At 41.5% G+C, this 22,779-nt stretch overlaps 1 protein-coding gene across 1 annotated transcript in view; it reads right to left on the reverse strand.

The window, feature by feature from the left end:
• Window positions 1–22,779, reverse strand: part of tmx3b (thioredoxin related transmembrane protein 3b) — a 39,841-nt gene that overhangs the window by 14,991 nt on the left and 2,071 nt on the right. The window contains exons 3-12 of the mRNA XM_074622506.1: window positions 22,218–22,257; window positions 20,193–20,316; window positions 18,893–18,938; window positions 14,859–14,939; window positions 14,328–14,427; window positions 14,018–14,095; window positions 13,379–13,445; window positions 7,325–7,423; window positions 2,917–2,974; window positions 2,652–2,705 (exon numbers count right to left, since the gene is read on the reverse strand). Coding sequence (XP_074478607.1) covers window positions 2,652–2,705; window positions 2,917–2,974; window positions 7,325–7,423; window positions 13,379–13,445; window positions 14,018–14,095; window positions 14,328–14,427; window positions 14,859–14,939; window positions 18,893–18,938; window positions 20,193–20,316; window positions 22,218–22,257 — 747 coding nt within the window. The remainder of the gene's footprint in view (window positions 1–2,651; window positions 2,706–2,916; window positions 2,975–7,324; window positions 7,424–13,378; window positions 13,446–14,017; window positions 14,096–14,327; window positions 14,428–14,858; window positions 14,940–18,892; window positions 18,939–20,192; window positions 20,317–22,217; window positions 22,258–22,779) is intronic.

The following is a 22,779-nucleotide window of genomic DNA, read 5'->3' on the forward strand; positions in this document are numbered from 1 at the left end:
TGAGTTACGGCCAAAAACTTCAGTCCAAGTGGACGTTTGAGCCAAAAAGAAATTCCTGCCAGGTGTTCCTGAGACATCACGTTCACGAGAACGGACCGGACAGACGACAACCCGAAAACATAATGCCTCCGTGCCGGTGAGCTCATTCATTTTGGCCACTTTGCAGCAAAACAAGCCGTGAATGCAATATTAACCTCCTGAAGTTTGGCTCTATTTTGGCCTTCAAATATCCGATTCTTTAGCTGCAAAACACTCCTTTATGTTCACCAGCTAGTCGCTAACTATGTCTGCTGTTTGGTGCTGGGCAGGTAGCCTACAGTGGCTTTATGGGAGCCTTTTTGGCTGAAAAACAGCTGCCTGCTGCTGCTGCATCTGGAAACAGCAAACGGTGGGAATGAACCAAAACAGTAAAGTTGCTGACCACAAAACCAAAGCTTAAAGACGGTATTCTGTACACACGACATCTACTGCATGTCTGTTCTTTCTCAGTTGCTCTTCCCAAGGTTTCTTCCATTTTTTCCCAGTTAAAGATTTTTTTGGGGGGTGGGAGGGGAGTTTTTCCTCATCTGAAGCGAGGGTCTAAGGACAGAATGTGTCGTAAGCTGTACACATTTGTGATATTGGGCTATGAAGCTCTGTAGAGTTGTGGAGAACTGTACAATCAAGAGATCACTACGAATTACATCTTTCACATTACATATTTAATCAGTTGTAAACATAAAGGGTTTTCGTTGATGGCCTTTGCTCTCTAGGGAACACAAAGGCCTAAGTAAGTAAAGTACGTAAACTCAAAGATTTAGATTAGTGCAGCTTTAAGATGTCCTGAAATGTTACAAATATTGCTCAACATCTAGTTGCCTTTCAACAGGTAAAACCATCTGAAAACTTAAAAAGGTGCAGTGTGTAGGATTTGGCGGCATCTATGTGGATGCAGATCGCAACCAACTGAGTACCCCTCCGTTCACTCCTCCCTTTCCAAGACTGCGGTAACGTGAGCTGCCGAGTGCAAAAACCGTGGTAATGCCATTCGCCTCCCCATCCTCACCATAATAACACTACTTTAGGAGCAACAGGATTCTTAGTTTCAGGTGATTATGCACTAATGAAAACATAGTTATGAATATTATATTTCTGCTAATAGATCCCTTTAAATGTTACACACTGGTCCTTTAAGAGTCCAGGACCGTTTATGGACAGAATGTCAAAGGTTTCAGTTTGAGAACAACAAGACTTCTTGTCTCGTCTTGTTGAACCAACCGTCTGTGCACCAACTGGCACATAAAAGCCAAGACAATAATGACTCCTGCAGCATTTAAACCCAACACACACCCACTAACTGACGAAATCAGACTTTCCCACAAGTGCAATTTCCGTTCATGTAGGCAATGTGTTTCTCCCCCCCACACACACACGCAGACTAGCTCCCTCTCAGATCTGCATTCATTGTTCTGCAAAATGCTACAAATGGTGAGTGAGCTCAACGCCATGACTTTCATAACAGCATCAAACGGCGTCGGCTCATCCAAAACGTCAATCATCACCTCTGATCAGCCGGCTCTGTGCGCTGCCGCCGCCCACCACCGGGGGCGTCGCTCGACTTGTAATTACAAATACCGTTTAGGTGTGTCGGAAGACTGCAGGCTGCTCTGATCTCAGTGGGGATTCTCAAACTCAAAAGTCTTTTTAAAAAAAAAAAAGCAGCACAGAGTAGCGTGGCAGATAGTCGTCCAATTGATGATAGGGATCTGTGTAATTCAATCAGCCCTAATGGGAACGCCTGGAGAGGGAGAAACACTTTGATCATGGCGGTTTAAGATGCACCTCTTCAATCAAAAGCAGAAATCTATCTGATGAAGGAGCGTGGTCAGTAATTGGGGCGCAGTGAGGAACTTAAGCACAACATAATGATGATTTTTTTTTTATGTAATCCTTTTGAGGAAATCCTCTTGTCGCCTGGCACCCCGCTGGGAGTGATCAGAGATAAGGGTCAGCTACAGAACAGCGACCTCAGAGGTGATTTGAATTCACTTCAGTTAAGCACGTTTGCTTTAACCTGGCTCCTCCAGCTGGAGGATGACCTACCTACTGTTCTCACTGAATCACGCTGCTGCTGCACACACACACACACACCTACTGTTTGGAGCCCTTTATGTTAAACATGTGTGTTCTTGCATCATCTCTGTTTGCCACCTTCTTCCTCTCCGACCTTTACAGAGCACCAGCAGCGAAAACAACCGCAACACAGTTGTGAAATTATACATTTGAAGAGCATTCCCCTCTTTGTATTTGATGCCTTGTTTAATTAGTTCCTCTCCAGCAAAAAGAACAGGTCGAACAAGGCGGTGCGTAACACAAACATCCCATTTCCAGTTGTTATTGTACAATTGGAGCCGGAGAAAACAGAAAATTATGCATTAATACCAACCGAAGCTGAGTTTCTGACTGACAGCTGAAAAGAACACCTATATTTGGAAGCTGACATTTTGCATAATTACCTTTCTACTGAGCCTCAACGAAAACAGACGTGCCCCGACAAAGGCATAAACTTGCTCGCGAATAGACAGGCTGCGCTCCCCAGTGAAAGCACCATCCTCGAATAAATGTATAAATTGGATATTCATCTTTGACCTCATCGCGCCTCCGTGCCTTACCTGTTAAAATGTTCTCTGTATTCCTTCGCCACCCTCTGAATCAAGGTCTTTAATCTAAAAGCAAATGAGAAGAGAGTGAAACACCACATGAGTCGAAGGCTAAGCTTTTTTTAGGCCGATGCCTGTAATTTGTGGCGAGATCTAAACAATAACAGCAAGCATTATCTTTATTTAAAAGCCGTCCACTTGAACACAACTATAGTGGTGAGTGTGTGGGAGTCGTTTATACGGAGCCATGCTTTTTTAATTTCAGTGTTCTTTGTACCTGCCACTCTCCTCTGTGGGGTCCTTCTCATCGATGACTGCAATCGCTACCAATTTGCCTGAGATGGCAGACAGGGATTACAAAACACACAGAAAAAGAGGGTGAGAAAGACAATGGCAGGCAGATAAGAGTCTCTGGAGGAGACGAATCACCTCTCAACCGCCGAAAAGAAAGAGGCACCGAGAGCGCTTTATTCATTCATCACTCAAACATTAAGCTAGCTTAGGCTTTCTACTCGGTTGAATAGGAAACAAGTGGTCACTTTCTGGTAAAAGAGCTATTTCGGTGCCATTCAAAAACCCAAACCCACGACAAGACAAATAGGTCTACTTCAAAAAAGTGTTACACAACTCTGTCTGTCATTCAGACTGGTGCTGGTTGGAGGCCAGACACCCCGTGTTGGGCGGATGAGAGAACCAGCCTGCCCCCTGCTGGTCACTCACAGTGGTTATGTGGTGAGGTTGAGGTTATGTGAAGGCAGTGGACTGTCATGAGAAGGAATAATATTTCACATGCAGATCCAGATTGTGGAAGAGGGAGAGGAAGTTAAGCCAGAAACTACTTTTTAAAAGTACAAATGTGTTAAAGAGACAGTGCTACCGTTTATGCTTGCTTGATTGTTTTGTGTATTAGATATTTTTGTGCTGTGTTCTTTGTTCATTTGTTGTTTTGTTTCACTTTTGATGAGTAATATTGTCATTTTATTCTGCAACTAGCGATTATTTTCATTGTTGATTGATATGTTGATTATTTTCTGGATTAATCGATTAGCTGTTTGGTCTATAAAATGTCAGAAAATTGTGCAAAATGTTGATCAGTGTTTCCAAAATCCCAAGAAGATGACATCCTAAAATGTCTTGTTTTGTCTACAACTCAAAGATATTCAGTTTACTGTCATAGAGGAGTAAAGAAACTAGTAAATATTCACATTTAAGAAGCTGGAATCAGAGAATTTAGACTTTTTTTCTGATTAATCAGTTATCAAAATAGTTAATTTAATAGTTGACAGCTAATCGATTACAGCTCTATTGTCATTCCCTAAATAACTTTGATTGCATTGTTCTGTGGCTGTCAGCGGAAAAGAAAGGAATGCAGTGAACATGGGAATACAACCTGAGAAAACGTGCATAATTAACCCTTCATCTTTTGTATATTGTAAGAAAAAATAGATCCATTCTGCGAGGTTGCTAAACTACGGGACCTCGAAGACCATTCACACCAGACAGCATCAAAGTGCGGCTTGCCACAATAATTAGATTTTTCTGAGGCCGGGAGGTGTGGACATGTATTTCGGGTGGGAAGAAATTCTTTGTAACATGCAGTAGGTCAACATGACACAGATGTCCCAATATCTGTTTACTGATTGGTTTCGGGTACTCTCTGGTCGCACTTCGCCACTAAGAGTTTAACTTTTTCCAACTAATCAAACTGCCGCAGCTCGCTGAGCTCGGGGCAGCCACCGCAGCTTTTCATAGACATCGTTTCAGGCCACACTCTGCCGCTGCTCTGATGTGGATTTGGTGTAAGTCGAATGTTTTCAACTGAAGAAAATGCCAAAATCTCAGGTTAAAAGAAGGGGGACCACTTTCTCATAGGTCACCATTTATTAAGTTACGTTTTTATTAAGTTTATTGAGGTATGAATCGAACCCGGGACGTTGCAGTTAGACGTGCACTGTAAGCACTCAGCTACCAAGGTGCTCCCTAATAGTTATCGGTAATGGTTTCTAATGCTTTATAGATCAGTTATAGGCCATTCCATACCATTTTTTTACCCTTTCTGTGTGGTAATGTAGTTAAAATGCTGATAAACCGTTAATAAATACTTTTTTTTCTAGGAAAATATCTTAATAAAGTTATTAATAAAAGGGTCACTGGCTTTAGTTTCAAATTCCTCTGGTAAAAGCTTAAAGAAAGAGCTATAAGCACTCTCTACCTTCACTGTGAAGTGATGTAATCGAATTTACAAGACATCCATCTAACAACCTGCACGCATCATATTTCTTAATACCTGCTGAAGCATATTTATAGACTGGAGCGGCTCATTTTCTAATCCACCGGTTTGTGGACTATGGTGTTTATCCAGCTGACTATTTGTGTGTCTAAATCCAGTGATGCTATGCAGAACGTTTGATGTTGAAGGGGCCAAATTCACACCACAATTTTCATTAGTTGTTGGGGTGATTGTGACATTCTCTCACTGTGCATTCGTACAATACTTTGGTTTGAGATGTGGTTAAAAGGGGTTGTTTGTGTTGTGGTTATCAGACATGCTATCCACTCTCTGCCCCTGAAGAACAGCCTTCCAGTGTTGCAACACGCCACAAAGAAAACCAAACTGTTGTGCTGCGAATCTGTCCAATAGATTTTGTTTTCAATAAGCCACTTATCCTCGCCTCCCTCTGTGTTCTCTCCCTGAAGTTTTGACTCATAAATAGATCTAAATTACAGCTCGGGACTATTCATTGATTTTGGTCACACTGGTGTTTAAACATGGGGACATAGACTTGTGTGGGATGAGCGTTAAAAAGTCTCTCAAACCCACAATGAGCCCAAGGGCATGAAACTTGACACTTGATTGAAAAGCCTTTAGAGACGAGGCTATGCCCGTTTTCACAAATTCACTTCGATCTAAACTCTAAGTTATTGTAACAGACTGAAGCTGCAGACTATGTCGCCTTTAATCAGTCACACAGAGTGTTTATCCAATTTGCGGTGCTTTAGAGACTATTTTGTATTCAGATCTACAAACTGCAAATTTAGTATAAATGGGTTAAAGGGGCAATGTGTAACATCTGGCCACATGCTCCAAACAAATAGGGGGCATCATTTCACCTCTACTACTGGGTCCATACTATCTAAATGTACAGACCACGCAGTATTCGACCGAACTACTGAAACTCTGAGAGCCGGTCAAAATAACACTGCTATCTTGTAATCTTCTTGTGTGGCGTCAGCCTTTAGTTTACGTTAGCCATCTGAATGTTTACTGTGGCTTCTGTGGTATAACAAGACAGGACGGGCTACACAAACCGGGGCGAGGCGGTTAGCGTGTTATTTTCAGTAGATATCTCTGCAACACAATACATAAACATCTTTGACATAACGTCAACACTGTAAGGGTCTTCACATTCTGTTGATAATGTTCATTTTTTTAATGTTTTAAACAAAAAATTCTGGCCAGATCTTTCACATTGTCCCTTTAAAAACTGTGTAAACAAAATCCAACCGTCCAACTGCACTTGGAGAGATAACAAACTGCATCTAATATTAGAAAGCACAGCTTTCTCTGCACAGAGCATCAGTTTACTGCCGTTTAAGAAACAGTTTGTATCTCACTCTTGAGCTTAAACGTCCTTTGGGAGAGGGAGTGTGTGTGTAGCAGAGCAACGCGGTCTAAATCTAGAGGGAAGTGACAGACTCTCCCATCAGAGACTCGACACACAATTAACGCTGACATTTTTACAAGGAACTTTTGACAAGAGCAGCTCTAAGATGTTTGATTTTTAATTATAAAGTAGTCATGTGGTTGATTGGATATTTAGGGGGCGGAAAGCTAAACATTAGGGAGTTTAGTGTGAAATAGCATTAAAGAGGGAGGCGGAGTAAAGCTGTGTACTTCTAATTATATGTGCTGCTCATCATTCTGCAATCTAAAAAATGTGGACTATTGACTTTGGCTTAAGAGTAAAAAGGGCACAAAATATATAAAAAAATATACACCAACATAATCATTAAGCTCATGATTACATATAAATAAATATAAAATAATGTTTCCAAATAAAACAGAGCTGAACAATAAGTCGATTGATCGGCAGAGAATGAATCGGAAACTATTTTGATAATCGTTTAAGTGGGTTTTTTTACGCAAAAATGCAAAATATTTCCTAGTTCAAGCTTCTCAGATGTGCTAATTTCTTACATATATTTGTCTTATGTGATTAGAGATAATGAAGCTAATATCTTTTGGGGTTTTGGATTGTTGGTCAGATAAAACAAGACATTTGAAGACGTCACTTTTGACCTTGTAAAAATAATTAAAAATTCTGGCGAGGAAAAACTGGCATGGTCATTTCAAAGGGGTCCCTTGACCGCTGACCTCAAGATATGTGAATGAAAACTCTGAGATGAACAAAGTGAAAACTGTATCTTATTAGATAAAACAGATGTTGACATACTGCATAATTTGCTTTTGAAAAAAGATAATTGCAATATGTCGCAATATATCTTATCATAATATCCAGCATATTGACAAATGTTTAAAATGTCAATAAGATCGTATCTTGACTTAATTATCTTGATAATATCGTATCGTGGGGCCTCTGGTGAAATAAAATAATATTATTTGGAACAGCAAGCCTTGGGAGTGAAGTGCATATTATGGATAACAAATGTTATGTATACGCCACCTGTTTCTCCGAGCTCATACAGTGTAAAGCCATCAATCTGGAGGTATCCTTGGAAGCGCTCCTTGTTCACCCACGAGGACAAACTAGCATCTTCGTACTCTGAAACACAAAGACAAGCACAAAATCAACATTCAGCACACAACCTGTCTGTATTAAAAGCAGAGCACAGCCGTGTATTGATGCCTGTAAGAAGATGGCAGTGACTACCACCTGTATGCTCTCTAGGGAATAAAGAGCGGGACACAAGATGAGCTTTCATAGACAGAGGTCAGTTAAACAATGATCAGAACGTGTTATGACAAGCCTCTGGGTTAAATAGCCAGTAGAAGGAGGCTATTTTGGGTCTGGAACAGCCGATGGATTGCGAGTCAGAACGAGCAGATTGGTAATCAATCCAGAAGTAAACAATCAAATGAATCACTTTGGTTGTCAAGACATAAACGACTGTTCAGTCTGGATTAATTTCCTATTTATCAAATGGCTGGTTGTCAAGATATAAAAAAAATGTGATTTCCATTCACAATAGATGCTGTTTTTTTCCAGGATGCTGGCTCACCTAACCTCGTTTTCACAGCCTTTCTGTCTTTAATAAAAACCCACACATTTGGTTTGTAAATTATTCTCCGTGCGTACGTAGTGTACATTCATTTTCAGGACACAGTTTTGGCAGATTTTTTACACAGTTGGGAGCAAATGCATAATTCAACAGATGCATTAGGTAAAAAAAAAGAAATGATAAAGTAAAATAAAGGATTGCTTCCTGAATGTGAACCACATGTTGCTGCCCTAACATCTGGAGGCGACATGCGAACAGGAACTAGAGTCTGTCCCTCGAGGGTATGAAGAGGGTGTAGCGAGGCTGCTTGAACAACAACTGAGAGAGACTACGGGATGCTCATAATTGATGTCAAATGTAGCTGGGACCTCATTATGACATGCTAATAAGTTATCATGACCTTTCTGCTACCATTACAGTAATTACAGCAACACTGATGACTTTAACACGGTTCTTAAGCTGCTCCCCAAACGAGCTGGGAGCACAATACCGAACATGACAACCTAAAACCTGAACACGCTTTTAAACCTCCCCCGAGGTCGCCGCTTGTGCTAGAATCAAAATGACCTTAATGCTGTGCAATCTATTTCTCCGCGCTGCTGCCTGTGCAAAGGCAGAGTTGTTGTTAAGGCTGCTGAGTCAGTCAATCTGGTAGACATTCCTTCCACAGATGTTCTGGCTTTATAGACAGCATGCAGCTGCCTGACTCTCTCCTCCCAGAAGAGAGAGAGAGAGAGAGAGAGAGAGAGAGAGAGAGAGAGAGAGAGAGAGAGAGAGAGAGAGAGAGAGAGAGAGCTGAAGGCCCCATACTGGGATCGTACAGCTCGACGAACCTCTACGTCGACTGAACCCGCTTCACCTTGAAACAAATTAGAGCTGCTCTCTTCCTGGGCGCCAACCTCGCAATCACCATACTGCCCTACAGGAGCCTGTCAGCCCCCGAGTTCACACAACGGGAGACCAGAGAGAGAGATGAGGGGCGGGAGGGGGAGTAGAAACAGACAGTGGGTGGAGTGAGGATGATCCAGTGTCAGAGTTTTTGAGCGCGTGGAGGAGGCAGCTCTGACACGTTTCAAGGATGAAGGTTAATGGCGAAGAGGACCTCCAAGACAATTCAAATAGCGCAGAAACAAAAGCAGAGGGAGAGACGTTGAAGAGAGGGAGAGGAGGATAATTAAATAACACAGAAGGAGGCAGAGGATGAAAGATTGCTTTCTTACTATGTACAAAGAGGAAAACCTTCAAGACAAACAATGAAATGCTTCGGCTAGATGTCAAAATGCAAAAAAGCACAACAAAAAAGCAACAGATGCATGATGTGTGTAGCTCAGTTATGGAATCAGCTACTTCATATGGAAGAAAGCTGGTTGTTAATCACAATTTCCAGCTTCCTTTAGCATGTTAGCAGGTTATCATTTCTACCCCTATTTACCACAGACCCATTTCTGTCTTTTTTAGGGGCTACAGGGGGAGAGATAGCAGGTCAACAGTAGATGTCACATAGAAGTGGTGTACATCATCTGAAAGCTGGGAACCTGAAGATTAATTTGAGATGCTGCTCAGCACTGTGTGTCAAGTTGTTCTAGTCATAAATCATAAATTAAGTTAAGTAAATTACATTTTTAAAGTGTAAAACATTATAATTTTGGGGTTGATACCATTTGTTAAACAGATTTGGTGCTAAATTTAACAATTTTTTACCACTTGAGAATGGATAAAAATGATCAATAATCCCTCCAAAATACCACATTAAGACACCAAGACCTTGAGAAACACCATAGAAAAAGCCAAGCTGTTATTTGGTATCAAAAATGTTTGATATTTGGAGATTTCTGCAAGAATTTAATTTTTCGGCGATTGGATTGCGAGCACTTCTGTTGTGGAAACTGCTCAGAAACCCCCTTATTGTCAATCTACCTAGGAAAGCCATCCATCCTCTGAATGCTCTAGGTCTCTAGTTTGTGGTTGTAAAGTTTCATGAGGCTGTGGTTATCCTAGAGGTCACCACAGGTCTCAGGTTTAAAAAAAATGGTCTCAATGGTTATTCGTTTTTCCAGATATTTGGCCAGAAATGAAAGTATTGGACTAATTGATTATTATCACTGGATAACAGCACAATAGGAAAAGTCAGGGGATCACCAAAGCTCTTACAGTTCATCCTCTGGGGACAATGATTGTTTGTACAAAATGTCATAGCAATCCATCAAATCGTTTTGGAGATAATTTACTCAAAACCAAAAATGTCAACCTCATGGTTGCACCAGAAGAGAAGTCAGAGGATCATGTTACATGTGTGGTAAATACGGTCAACTCTTCTCCATGTCATCCACACTGACCTTGCCAGTCGTCTTTGCCGATTCAAATAACCGATGGAGTGAATACTCTCCATGTGCGCCGTCATAAAATATCATCAGCGTGTTATCACCTTTTGAAGTGTGATCTCATCTTGTCATCACATTCATGGACTGTTAATCCACCTGTCATTTGAGTGCTACCAATAAAACTCATGCAAATCAGCACTGCCGCACAGCTGGCCGCATTATGTACAGTTCCATACAAGCAGTGACGAGGCCAAATCATAAACCACCGAAACAGATTAACAGAGAGCCTGATGCTGAGTATTAAAGGGATAGTTTGGGTGTTTTGAAGTGGGGTTGTATGAGGTACTTATCCATAGTCAGTGTATTACCTACAATAGATGACGGTCAGCACGCCCCCAGTTTGGAGGAACAGACAGGAGTTACCGTACGGAAGAAAAATCAATATTAGTTTAAGTGTATACTATATTTAGAATATCTTCACCGCTTAACCTTGCTGCCAGACAGCCCTTTGTGACGGGGAACTGAAGCCGTTATCTCGCCAAAGCAACCAGGGTCCATTGAAAACAACAGTCATTTTAATTAAAATGTAATTGATTTCACCTCGCAGAACACAGGAGGTGCTGGTCTACCTCTGCCTCGATCGTTTAGTTTACTTGTGGTATTTTGTGACTTTGGTTAGTTTCACCAAACTCACAAAATAGTCCAAACAAACTAACCGAGCAAGGCAGTGGTAGACCAGCACCTCCCATGTTGTGCCCGGTAAAATGATATGTTTTTTCAATAGAGTCTGGTTGCTTTGGCGAGAGCATAGATGGTTACAGTTGCGTCAGTTCCCCGTCAGAAAGGGCTGTCTGACAGACAGTAAGGTAAACCAGTGAAAATATTATAAATATAGCGTACATTTAAACTGATATTGATTCTTTTTAGGTGGCTAAAATATGTTTTGCTGCTGCCCCCGTCCACAGCGGTACATTACTTTGCTTTCGTGCTGGTACTCCTGTCTGCTTCTCCAAACTGGGGGCGTGCCGACTGCCATCTACTGACTATTGTATAAGTGCCTCATACAACCCCACTTCAAAACACCCAAACTATCCCCTTAACTAATGTGTTTTTGCACTCAAACATGTTTGAAACTAGATTTACCCCTCGCCTCTTCATCATTTTATCCTGTTAGACATTTGTGTGAAATTGTCATAATCAGCATGTGCATTCTTGAGTTATGGCCAAAAGGGTGTTTTGTGAGGTCACAGTGACCTTTGACCACCAAAATCTAATCAGTTTATCCTTGAGTCCAAATGGACATTTGTGCCAATTTTGAAGAAACTCCCTCCAGGCGTTCCGGAGATATCGCGTTCAAGAGAACGGGACAGACTGTATTTTTCCTGTCTTCTTGCAGCCCAGCAGATTTCACTGCACACGCACGATAATCAAAACCATTTGGCCCTCGAAACACAACAACAGCTCCGACCTGTGCAGCAGTATGAGACTGAGGATTTGAGTTATTAAATATGTATGAGCTTGAGCCTCTGTGCTGTACTGTATTCTAACAGCGCACTTCAAAAGGGACGCTGTTGTTTGTGATGTGTACTAAACCAATCAAAGCTCAACTAAATGTCAAATATCATTTTACACAAAGTGAGGGGGCCCGTGTTTGGACAGTGTGGCTTCGCTCGATGGCATCTATTGTTTAAATACACAACGTGTCAGAGCTACACAGTGAGGAACAGGAAATGTGCTCTGAATTTCTAATACATATTGTGATGATAAAAGATGATAAAAGCTGCTTGTATATTCTGAGAATATTCAAGCCTCTGTAGCTGGTTGATAAACAATACAAGCTAATAAAAAATTTAATATGTGCGCACTTCAATAAACGTCATAGTCTGCCATGAAACCGTCACTGGGTGTCTATGCAAAAGTTTAGCCAAATAACATTAGATTAAAAAGTGTCTGGCAGAACTTCATGCAAAATGAGTGTTAGAGAAAGCTCATCCGACATCCAGGCAGTGGACTTTTCTCTGAGAAGCACAGCACAGCTGGACAGAAACCAGATTCTGAGGACCACAGCTGGTAAAAAAGGCAAATTACTTTCTCTAATGCAGAGTGGGGTAATTTCTTTTTTGCAGTCATTGTAGGTAAGTGCTTAATGAGCGGTACTCATTATTTTTCATCCATTTTCACCGATAATAACCAGCGTTTCCCTTCAACAATTTCTAAAGGCTTGAGAGGGGGAAGGAGAAATGTGAGGAAGGACACAACCGTGTCATTTTCTGCCATGCTGCTCCCCTTCTCAGTCCTTGACAAGCTTAATATGCCGTCACCATGGCAATGCTAGACATCCTCCGTATCAAGGTCCTGGAGGACTCTGCAGAGTGTGGAGTTTTTGTCATCAGCGTCTGCTGCGGCGAGCCGCTCCTGCTGCGGTTCTGGTGCAGGAAGCCCCCCTTCCAGAACGGTCAGGTGGAGCAGACAGATGTGAACTCGCAGGCGGTGACGGAGATGGATTTCGTTCTCCGGGCGCTACACCGTGCGCCGAACCTGCCCAACAGCCACTACTGGGGCCCGTTTGTGTTGTCGCTGTGCCTGGATGCTCTACCCTTCCGTTTCCGCCTCCCTGCTCGGGCCGGCAACGGCAGCGAAATACAAGACATCATGGAGGAGAGTGGTGAACTCACACTGTTGCGGTGAGAAAAAGCTTCGAATTGGGCAACAGAAGAAAGCAGCTCCTCTAAACCTCTTATGTGTCATGCTGTATGAATGTTTTGCAAAGACTTGACGGCCGTTTCAGCGATTCACTTCTTGGCTTTAAACAGAGCCAGCTCTGCACTGATGTCTTTGGCCTAAACTGTGGCCACTCACACCCATCCACCCTGGCCTGCTATGCATGTCCGCCCAAAGACAAACCACCACAACATCACTGGCCTCACCGCACACACAATAGTGGGCAGAGCCCGGGGTGCTTTATGATGGGGCCAGGCAAACCATAACTCAATGTGGTGAGGAAGATGAAAGAACAGCAGCCGAGACCGGAAAACTAGAAGAGCGCAGCTGGAGAAAACAAGGAGCGCAGGAAAAAGACGAGGAGAGTGCGTCCTACTGGCCCCTTAAACAATTTCTCCTGCCTTTTTATGACTAAATGAACAAAACTGCCCCAAGACAACAGTAGATGATACTCACCATCATAGGTAAAGTAGGCCCCGTCCTTAAAGACTACTACCGCAGGAAGCTCTGGCAAAGTTACAGACTGTTGAAGACACAAAAAAATGATTTAATTCAAAACCAACTTCCATGAATCATTTTCACTCTGTGAATGTTTGTGCACCTGCAAAAATGTGGGACAAGACTGTTGGCAGCAGAGCTTTGCAGCAAACTGTGAAACTTATGCTGTTTTGCATAATGCAAAGACGGCATGCAAGCCTGGTTTGTGTATATGCAGCAGTGGGAGGATAACTACGCTAAAAGAATGTCATTATTTACTTTAAAAAGGGATATTTTGGGTGTTTTGAAGTCGGGTTGTATGAGGTACTTATCCATAGTCAGAGATGGCGGTTGGCATGCCCACATTTCGGAGAAGCAGACAGGAGTACCAGCACTATCAGCATCTATTGTAGGTAATACACTGACTATGGATAAGTACCTCATACAACCCAACTTCAAAACAGCCAAACTATCCCTTTAATCTATAAAACTATTAAGGATAGAAACATCAACTGGTTGCACAATACTCAAGAGTATCGATAACATATGATGACGACTCTCCTAAAGTGATTTCAGTGTTTTTCTGATATTCAAAGGGATGCAAATTCAAAGCGTTACCTCCGGTAAGACTTCCTCTGAAGCCGAGAAGAAATAAGTGTAGACGATGAGCTCCACGGCTACGTCGTTGTACTTCTCCTGCAACGGCAAACAAGTCTTTCAGCATGTAAAAACAACAGCTTTCAATAAGTCAGTGTTGAGCACTTGTAAAGGCTGAGTCACTACAAGGTGTTACACACAACCTATTCTTTGTTATAACAGCAGCAGAGCAGCGCTTCTATCAGTCAATCAATACACAGTTTTTTGCATTGTAGCTCTGGGTGCTTGGAGTAAACTTTTGACTCATGTGGGTGACATAAATGGTGCTTACTTTGAGGGGAGACTCCCCACCGACGTACACAAAGAGCACATCGTGTCGTTTCATCATGTGCTCGACCATCTGCTTGCTGGGAAGCGCCCTGACGGCCGGTCTGGAGAGGGGAATGAAACCCACACAGATTAGTTCATTTTAATGAGTGAAATCCTATTCAGCATACAAATGTCACACTAATGATGTAGAAACTCCAACAACTCTGTTCTTGATTTATGTGCTGGTGGCGCCACCCAGTGGACGCTCAACAACCTGCAGCCCTGAAGTTAGAGCCAAGCTTTTGATCAACCCCTCTGTCACGGATCTAGCTTGATTTCCCTCAAGTAGGAGAAAATCTGTCAGGCACAGTTGATACAGTGGCTTTAACTGGATCAGCAGAGGGGTGAAACCCGTTGAGCTATGAAACAAATATGGCCCGCATTGATAAGCTTGCTTGGATGCTTCTTATTAGCACAGCTGTGAAATAAAGGAAGTTCTACTTATTTATCAGTTTCATGTCATGTGTTTTTGAAGTGGTGGTGTAAGGCGTACCCTGCCACCCTGTTGGCAAACTCTACAATGTCATCTTTTGTCCTTGGTCCTTTGTAATTATAGGCAAGATCCCCCTTTAACCTGCGGAGGAGAGACAGAAACAAATGAAATGTAAAAAACATTCAGTGGCATTTTGTGTTATTAATTCGCTGCTGAGTGAAGAAGACACCGATTGAAACATTCATGTGGAAATAAAATGGAAATCAATTACGTGACATTGAACTTTGCATTCAGGATCTGAAAAACCTCATTCAGCAAGCAAAAGAGGAAGAACATAACAGAAGAGGCAAAGCTCAAACTAAATCGGTTGATTAGTCAATGGACAGAAAGATTAATCAGCAACTATTCTGACATTCAATTAATTGCTTTTGCTGCTTAAACAAGCAAAAATGACAAATATTAGGTGCTTCTCAAATGTCAAAATGTGCTGCTCTTCTCCTTTTCATACACTCCTTGGTCGCTTTCTTCGGTACACCTTTCTAGGGGTGTAAGAAAATATTGAAAACATTGAGTTTCGCAATATTACGTTTTGTGATACTGTGTCGATTCTCAAAACCACTGGATTTTTAATTAATAATTTACATGCAAAGATAAAATCAGTCAGTACTTTATTTCACTGGCAAAGATATGTGCCCTCTCAAAGTAGTGCTATGACGGACTGTGATAAATGCAAATGCAGATTCCACTTTTCTGATTGCAAAAAAAGGTTTTAACATTTTGCATATGGTGGTGTCTTCTTTATACTATGACAGTTTTCCTAAAATTAGATTTTTAAAAAATCGCAATATATCGCTTGCAAAATATTGAATCATAACCCCTGTATCATGATACGTATCGTATCGACAGATTCTTGCCAATACACCTTTCTAATACTGAGTAGGTATTAGACTGCACCCAGAACAGGCTGGATTCTTCGTGGCATCGATTCAACAAGGAGCTGGAAACTGTGGATTTGTTGGATGCACATTCATGCTGTGAATCTCCCGTTCCACCACATCCCAAAGGTGCTCTGTTGGATTGACTACTAACAAATGAAGAACTAATGAGGTGGCCTAATTGAGTGCATAACTTTAGAAGCATTTCTCTGGTTCTTCTGTGGCCGGGCCCAAGTTGTGGAACTGCCTCCCTCTGTGTGTTCGATCCGCCAACGCCATCGAATGCTTCAAATCCAGGCTAAAAACACACTTATTTTCTCTGGCTTTCTATGTGTTTTAGGTTTGTCAATATGTGTTTTTGTCATTGTTGTCAATTTCTGCACCTTTTTCCTTTTTACTGTGTAAAGCACTTTGGTCAATTGCAGGGTTTTTATTCTTATAAGATTCTTTTTTGGGCTTTTTGCCTTTATTGATAGTGACAATGATAGCTATGAAAGGGGAAGAGAGAGGGGGATGACATGCAGCAAAGGGCCGCGGGGTCGGATTCAAACCCTGGGCCTCTAAATTTGACAGATTAATCGATAAATAATCATTAGTTGCAGCCCTACTTTAGGCCATTAAAGGTGCTAAATGCAAGATTGGGAGCATTTCTATTGCTTCCCATGGCTCTCAACATGGCAACAGCTGAGCCGAAAGCTCGTAGCTAACGGTGCTAACAGTGAAAACAACGGTAACAGTGCTGACAGAGATAACTATGTTAACCTGAGGGGAACCAAAGGGTGGGCGCTATGCTTCCACAACGGCGCTATCGGCTGTAACCGCCATATGAGAGCAGTGCAGACCGGTGGCTATGAGCTAGCCAGTGGGGCATGCTAACATGCACTAAAAGCCGGCCCGGCTATGTCAACAAAGCACAGAGAAGCTCTGATTACAACACACACAGAGGGAGAGTGACTTCATTCTCCGTTCAGGTAGACATTACTCCTCTATATCTTTACATAGACAATAGTTGTTTGCTATGTTAATGCTCTGGATATCGTATAGAGCACCTTTAAAGACAGCATCTGTCTTTGGCACACTTAAAGTCTGTGCCTGACATCTGAGCGACGCCAACACGTCTGTTACACGGTGATCTGATGAAACTGCAAATCTATCAGGAAAAGCTTATTCATCACTAATGTCAACTCAATCTAAATCCTCTCACCTCCAATGAAAAACAACAACAAACGTCTGTCTCTAATTGACTTCCAGCCAAATAAACTGCAGGAGCTCCTACAACAAGCAGACTGCATTAAGGATTGCTCCGGTTGCATCAGCCCACAGGGCTTAATGAACTCGGGGGAAACAGAACTCTTAATCAAGCCTCCCGTCACCGAGGGAGGTATCTCATGTTCTGCGGTGGATGTTTCATCACTTGCTTGGGTTTAATGTTATGAACCCTGCCGTGATCCTGTGGCAGTTTCCCAAATGAGCTTGATGAAACTAAATGGGGAGCCCATTATGGCAGCGTGCAGATAAATGATTCTGTATCAAATACATGGAGGGAAGTCTGCCATGTAGGATGATCATTTCTCTCAAGTCAACATGAGTTCTACTGTCGAGCAGCTGGCGTCTACCTACATTCATTAATTTCGTATAATTAAAAAAAAAAAGTCACTTGCACTTCAAGAAAAATGAAAATGAGAAATCAGTTCACAAACTTGATTTGTTAATCAATAAATCAAAAGATAAAATTTACATTTACCTCTTATATTTCTCAGGTGAGTCCCAAATTACATACATTTTAATTGCTAAAGCTGATTTTAAACATAGTTGATCACCCAAGAAATGTCGAATCAACAGCATCGAGGAGTGTTGAACCTAATACAATTTAAGCTCAAGAGGTGTGAACAGAGTTTGTCACTTAGTTATGCCTTAAGGAAGCAGCAACAACACCTTGTTCCCTCCTGAATAAGTCATCTAACGGCATCTCAACAGGCCAAACCTCGAGGGAAAAAAAGACAACAGTGGGGGTAAACGGATCCTGATAATAACACAAAAACTTACTTTACAAAGTAAAGACACTTAGACAATATAGTGTAATATAACACCAAATTACAGCCTAAAAAATGACTGTAAAATTGAATCAATTCCTCTCCGATACGAGCTTAAGAAATACTTGAGGCGTCACAGAAATAGTTATCTGCAGATATATTGTATTGGACTAATTATCACACTGTGTCCAGACCCTGTAGGTCCGTACAAAATCCATTAAGCCTTTTTAATCTCATATAGATTTCTTTAGGCTTATTCAAAGCTGCACTGAGTGGTTCAGAAAATTACAGCAATTTGCAAAAAAAAAAAAAAAAAGGAGAAGTGTGCATGGTTGATTTGAATCAAAGTAAACAGTCAACTGTGGCTTTAGAAGGGACTATTTGTAACGTTCAGAAATGCTTCTTAACAGCGACACCTGTGGCCGTGAAATAAACGAAAGTCAGCGTCGGGCTCGCGCTTGCTCGCTCTACATATACCTGAACGAGCATCGCTCAAAACAGTGAGTCGACACACGTCAGCTAAACCACAATATCACTCTATATTTCAGCTGCTTGGCAGTAATGTTAGCTGACCAGACGAAGGTCTCTCCATGAACATGATTTAGATCTGATCCTAGTGTTGGCTTTTCCTGCCTCAGCGCAGGCTTCAGCAGTGGGGCTCTGCAGCGTGTCTCCCTGCTCTCTCCGCCCGCAGCCGGAGAGAGCAGAGGAGACACCGGCACCCGGTCGGTAACGAGAAGACAACGTAACTCTCTGCAGAGTCCCGTCACTTCACAAGACACGGGAAACCTCTGTTGGGCTGGAGGAGCTGCAGCAGTTATTTCTGCACAAAGTCCACTGTACATTCACTAGATATTCTCAGAGCTAAACTAACTCTTCTGCAGTGTGTAGTGAGCGCGCGTTCACGTCTAGAGGTGGAGCGAGCTGAGCGAGAATGTGCGCGCTGTCTGAGTGAAGGCGAGCAGGCAGCGGAGACAAGGCAGCGCACATGTGTCCCGACCCGGTACATTTATACGCTTAAAAAGTTACAAACAGTCCCTTTAAGTTAAAAATGAATGTTTAAAAAAGTTGAATTTAAATTAAAGTTAAGATAAGGATTATCTGTTGTACAAAGAGTGTCACTTACAGTTTTATTGTGGGGTAACCACGAACACCGAACTCTGACGCCATTCCTGCAACATAGAAAACAAATAATAGCATCTCAGACAAACATATGTACATCGAGAACCATCTTTCTCTTCAAATGGTTCCTGTTTTCATCTTCTTACAGGAGTCAAATACGTTCTTAATTTTAGACAAAATGCTGGATCGGGGAAATGGTTGATGATTAAAGGAATAGTTCAACATTTTGGTATATATGCATGTTCTCTTTCTTGCCGATAGCCATCAAGCCATCAAGCCATCTAGCCATCTATCTATCTATCTATCTATCTATCTATCTACTGTATCTATCTATCTATCTATAATTAAGCACTGACAGAGTACACAGTTTTATTTTACTATTTGAGACATAAAGCTGCAGCCACAGCCTATAGCTTTATGCTCACATTGTATAGCCAAAGCTAAGTGTATAATATTGTGAGGACTGGATTAATTACCAGGCAGCAGAGCCAAACTCAGCGGTATATTTTATTGCATATTTTACATTTTATATGTTTATAAATTTCTTATTTATGTTCTTGTAAATATTTACTCATCTTATGATTCTAGAGAAAATATTCTATTCAATAAATATTGTTTATTTATTATACCTCATCCTCAAGTTTAAATAAAGAATGAGTTATAGTATTAAAGATGGCTCTGAATTAGTCATTGAATCAATTTCTGTACTTTTAAATATCTTCAGATATGTGATCAGGGACCAACCACTTCCTCTGCATGAAATTACAAAATGTACCCATAATTTTTCTCATGCTCGTATAGCCACATAAAAGTAGCACACCACCTGTTAAAAGTAGAAGAAAACAGGAAATGGCATCTACTCGGTTTCCTACGCCCGTGGAGTGGCATCAATCTGACGCTCATCTACCTCTCCGCTACTATCTAATAAGCGTAATTCCCCAATGTATTAAATGTGTCCACGGATTACTCTTAAAGCACAGCTTGCATAATTTAATGGGGGATTATTGTAATTTTACTCACTATATTAATACTCATCTTTCACTGTATGATGATAGAGTGAAGTAGTACATATATAACAATAGTATTGAGATATCATGATAATAATGTCAAAACCCATCTTTAACATTGTTTGTGGTGCTTTTAATGAGACCTGAAAGCCTTTTAGATACAGGACATCATCATGTTGTTGAACAACACCAGTCAATTAGTCTGATCTATTTTAGTCTCCAGCTCACGATAAACAATCACCCGGGGACAAACCGGCTCCGAGGGGAGGATCTTGATGCGCTTCGGTGTTTACTCACCAGAGTACGCCGTGGCGTCCATCTTTCCCACGCGGACCGGCGACCCGGAGGTCTTCAGCTCGACTCCCACATCGTGCCATATGGGCTCTAGTTTCTTACAGTAGCCGCACCACGGCGCATAGAACTGGAAAACAACCAGGAGAAGGAAGCAATCTTTAGATCAAGTGCAACATACTGTCAACCTTATGATTAATCATGCAAAACATAACATTATCTATATAGTAAATAAACAAATCTCTATCTCGAATTTTGAGTGTGAGCCAGGGTTGATTTAAAAAAATCCTTGTTCTTTATTTTCACTTCAATTTCAATCTTATACCAGAGAAAATATTACATTCACCAAACTTAGTTTGACCTTGCTTCACAGTGGGGCTTTTAAAAGCACACCAAAAAGATGAAATACCTGGTAGAGGTGTTGTATAATCTTTTGTTCTTCTACTGAAACGGATTTAGATGACTGTCTGGGCCTTTTTGTGTGTATGACCTTGAGCTTAGTTTGCGCTGTGTTGCTGCCACTATTGTACGTTGAAAGACTACGTGATGTCGTGAATGACCTCTGGAATGGATCCTTTAAGGACGAAACAACAACATTGGAAACTTAAATAATGGTCATGGCAGTAGCCGGGATCATCTGAATGGACTGCTGCTAGTTAGGACCAGACGAAGGGCTACACATCTTAAAGCTTCAACAACTGATTTGTTTGGCCACTCGAGGGCAGCGGATGTGAGCACAGGTGGATCCACCTGTTGGACCATTGTGCCGGCTGCAGGGTCTCCAGCTCGAACACAAACCTGCCCTTCTCCTGTTTGTAACACAAGCTGATGGATTTCAGTGGAAGCTTCAGAGTGTTTCTCACAAACAGTGCCGTGTTGGAAGGACATAGACAGAGGAATGGCCTGTCATTTACGGATGTAGATGTTGGCTTTTGAGTAAAAAACAAGTTGCGAACACAACATTGACGTATCATTATCTTAAGTTGATATGAACTTTTTGGCAAACAGTTGTTCATTTGCATAACCAGCATTTACAGAGCAACATTATTATTCATTTGGAGTTGTGTTTCTGTCTACATGACGAATGTAAGTCCAATATTTACTCCTGTTTTGGTCTCTACCAACTCCAGATGGAAACATCTGGCTCTTTAGATGCTCAATGCTCCACTTTGTTCACCAGCTAGTCACTAACTTTGTCGGTCTATTTATTTAGTGCTTACCAGGTAGCGTATAGTGGGTTTATCGGACGTTTTTGCTGACTACTTCTGCTGGTAACAGGACTGAAACAGCGGTGACACTAAACCATATATGTGCTATAAAGCCCAAACTACTAGACTAGGCTGATAAACTTCTTCTAAAAAGAGCTGCAGAGTTGGCTGATGATTCTCTGTGGGTTGATTACTGAAAACGACACCGTGTACATTATGTAAGACATTTGATTCATTGTTATTATAAAAACACTGATTAGTGGAGCTTTAACAATATATCTACATTATATAACTGGCAGTAATTCAGGTCAAATACGCAATCAATTCAACAGAATTTCTTCAGTCCCCAACAAATTCCTTTTCTAGTGTATTTTGCCAACTTAGTTTCAATTCGAACTTTGTGAATGGAGCTGTAAAACATCCCGTAATTACTCAATTCTGAACACAGAGTGTGTATGAGAAACTAGTACCATCTATATAACCAGTTGACACGGTATTGAAACTTCCCAGGACTCACTTCTGCAACCCAAACTAGGAGTGAAAGCAGCTTTGGGTGCTCAAGCTTGATTTGCTTATATGGACCCAGACACAAACTGGGATATAAACCCCTCCGAGCCCCCTGGCTTTGCCCGGCATGCATGACTTCTCATTCTCTAATCACAGTCTGCACACTCCCTCCGGCCCCCCCGCCCTCCTGCATCCCGACCCGACTGCTGCCACTTCCGCAAGGGATGATCCGGACAGTGGCGTGATGGATATGAAGTAAAAGCACAGCTGAATGGACCCAGACAGTGCGTGTGTGTGTGCATTAAGTCTGACTCACATCAACCAGCCAGATGTCGCTCACTCTGGTGTCTTTAAATCTGTCGGAAAGAAGAATGAATGACGGTTAATCCTATGCTATATACTAGGGATGCACCGATACTGGATCGGATATCGGGCTGATACTGATTCAAATAGCTGTATCGGTGACAGTGGGGCCGATCTATTCAATTTAATTTGTTAATGTTTACATACTATATAAATTGTATACTGTTATTCCTGCTTAAGTTTTGACCAATTAGTTCCTGCATTTAAAACGTTTACACTTGAATTGTAATTCCTGTTAATTTTAAAGATTTCCCACCAGTCGTTGGTGTACGATATATTATTTTAATAATAAATAACAATTAAATAAATGTATATCTATGTATTTATTGGTCACATTTTGTTTTACAAAGTCAGGAAAGCAATGTTAAAGTCAAGCCTGATGTTACTCATAAAAGAATGATCCCAGTCACTTCTTTGTCACATACAGTTTATTAAATAAACACTAGTATTGGATCAGTACTCAATATCGGCCGATACCCAAAGCCCAGGTATTGCTATCGGTATCAGGACTGAAA

The sequence above is a fragment of the Sebastes fasciatus genome, chromosome 21 (genome assembly GCF_043250625.1).
Source record: "Sebastes fasciatus isolate fSebFas1 chromosome 21, fSebFas1.pri, whole genome shotgun sequence".
NCBI lineage: Eukaryota > Metazoa > Chordata > Actinopteri > Perciformes > Sebastidae > Sebastes > Sebastes fasciatus.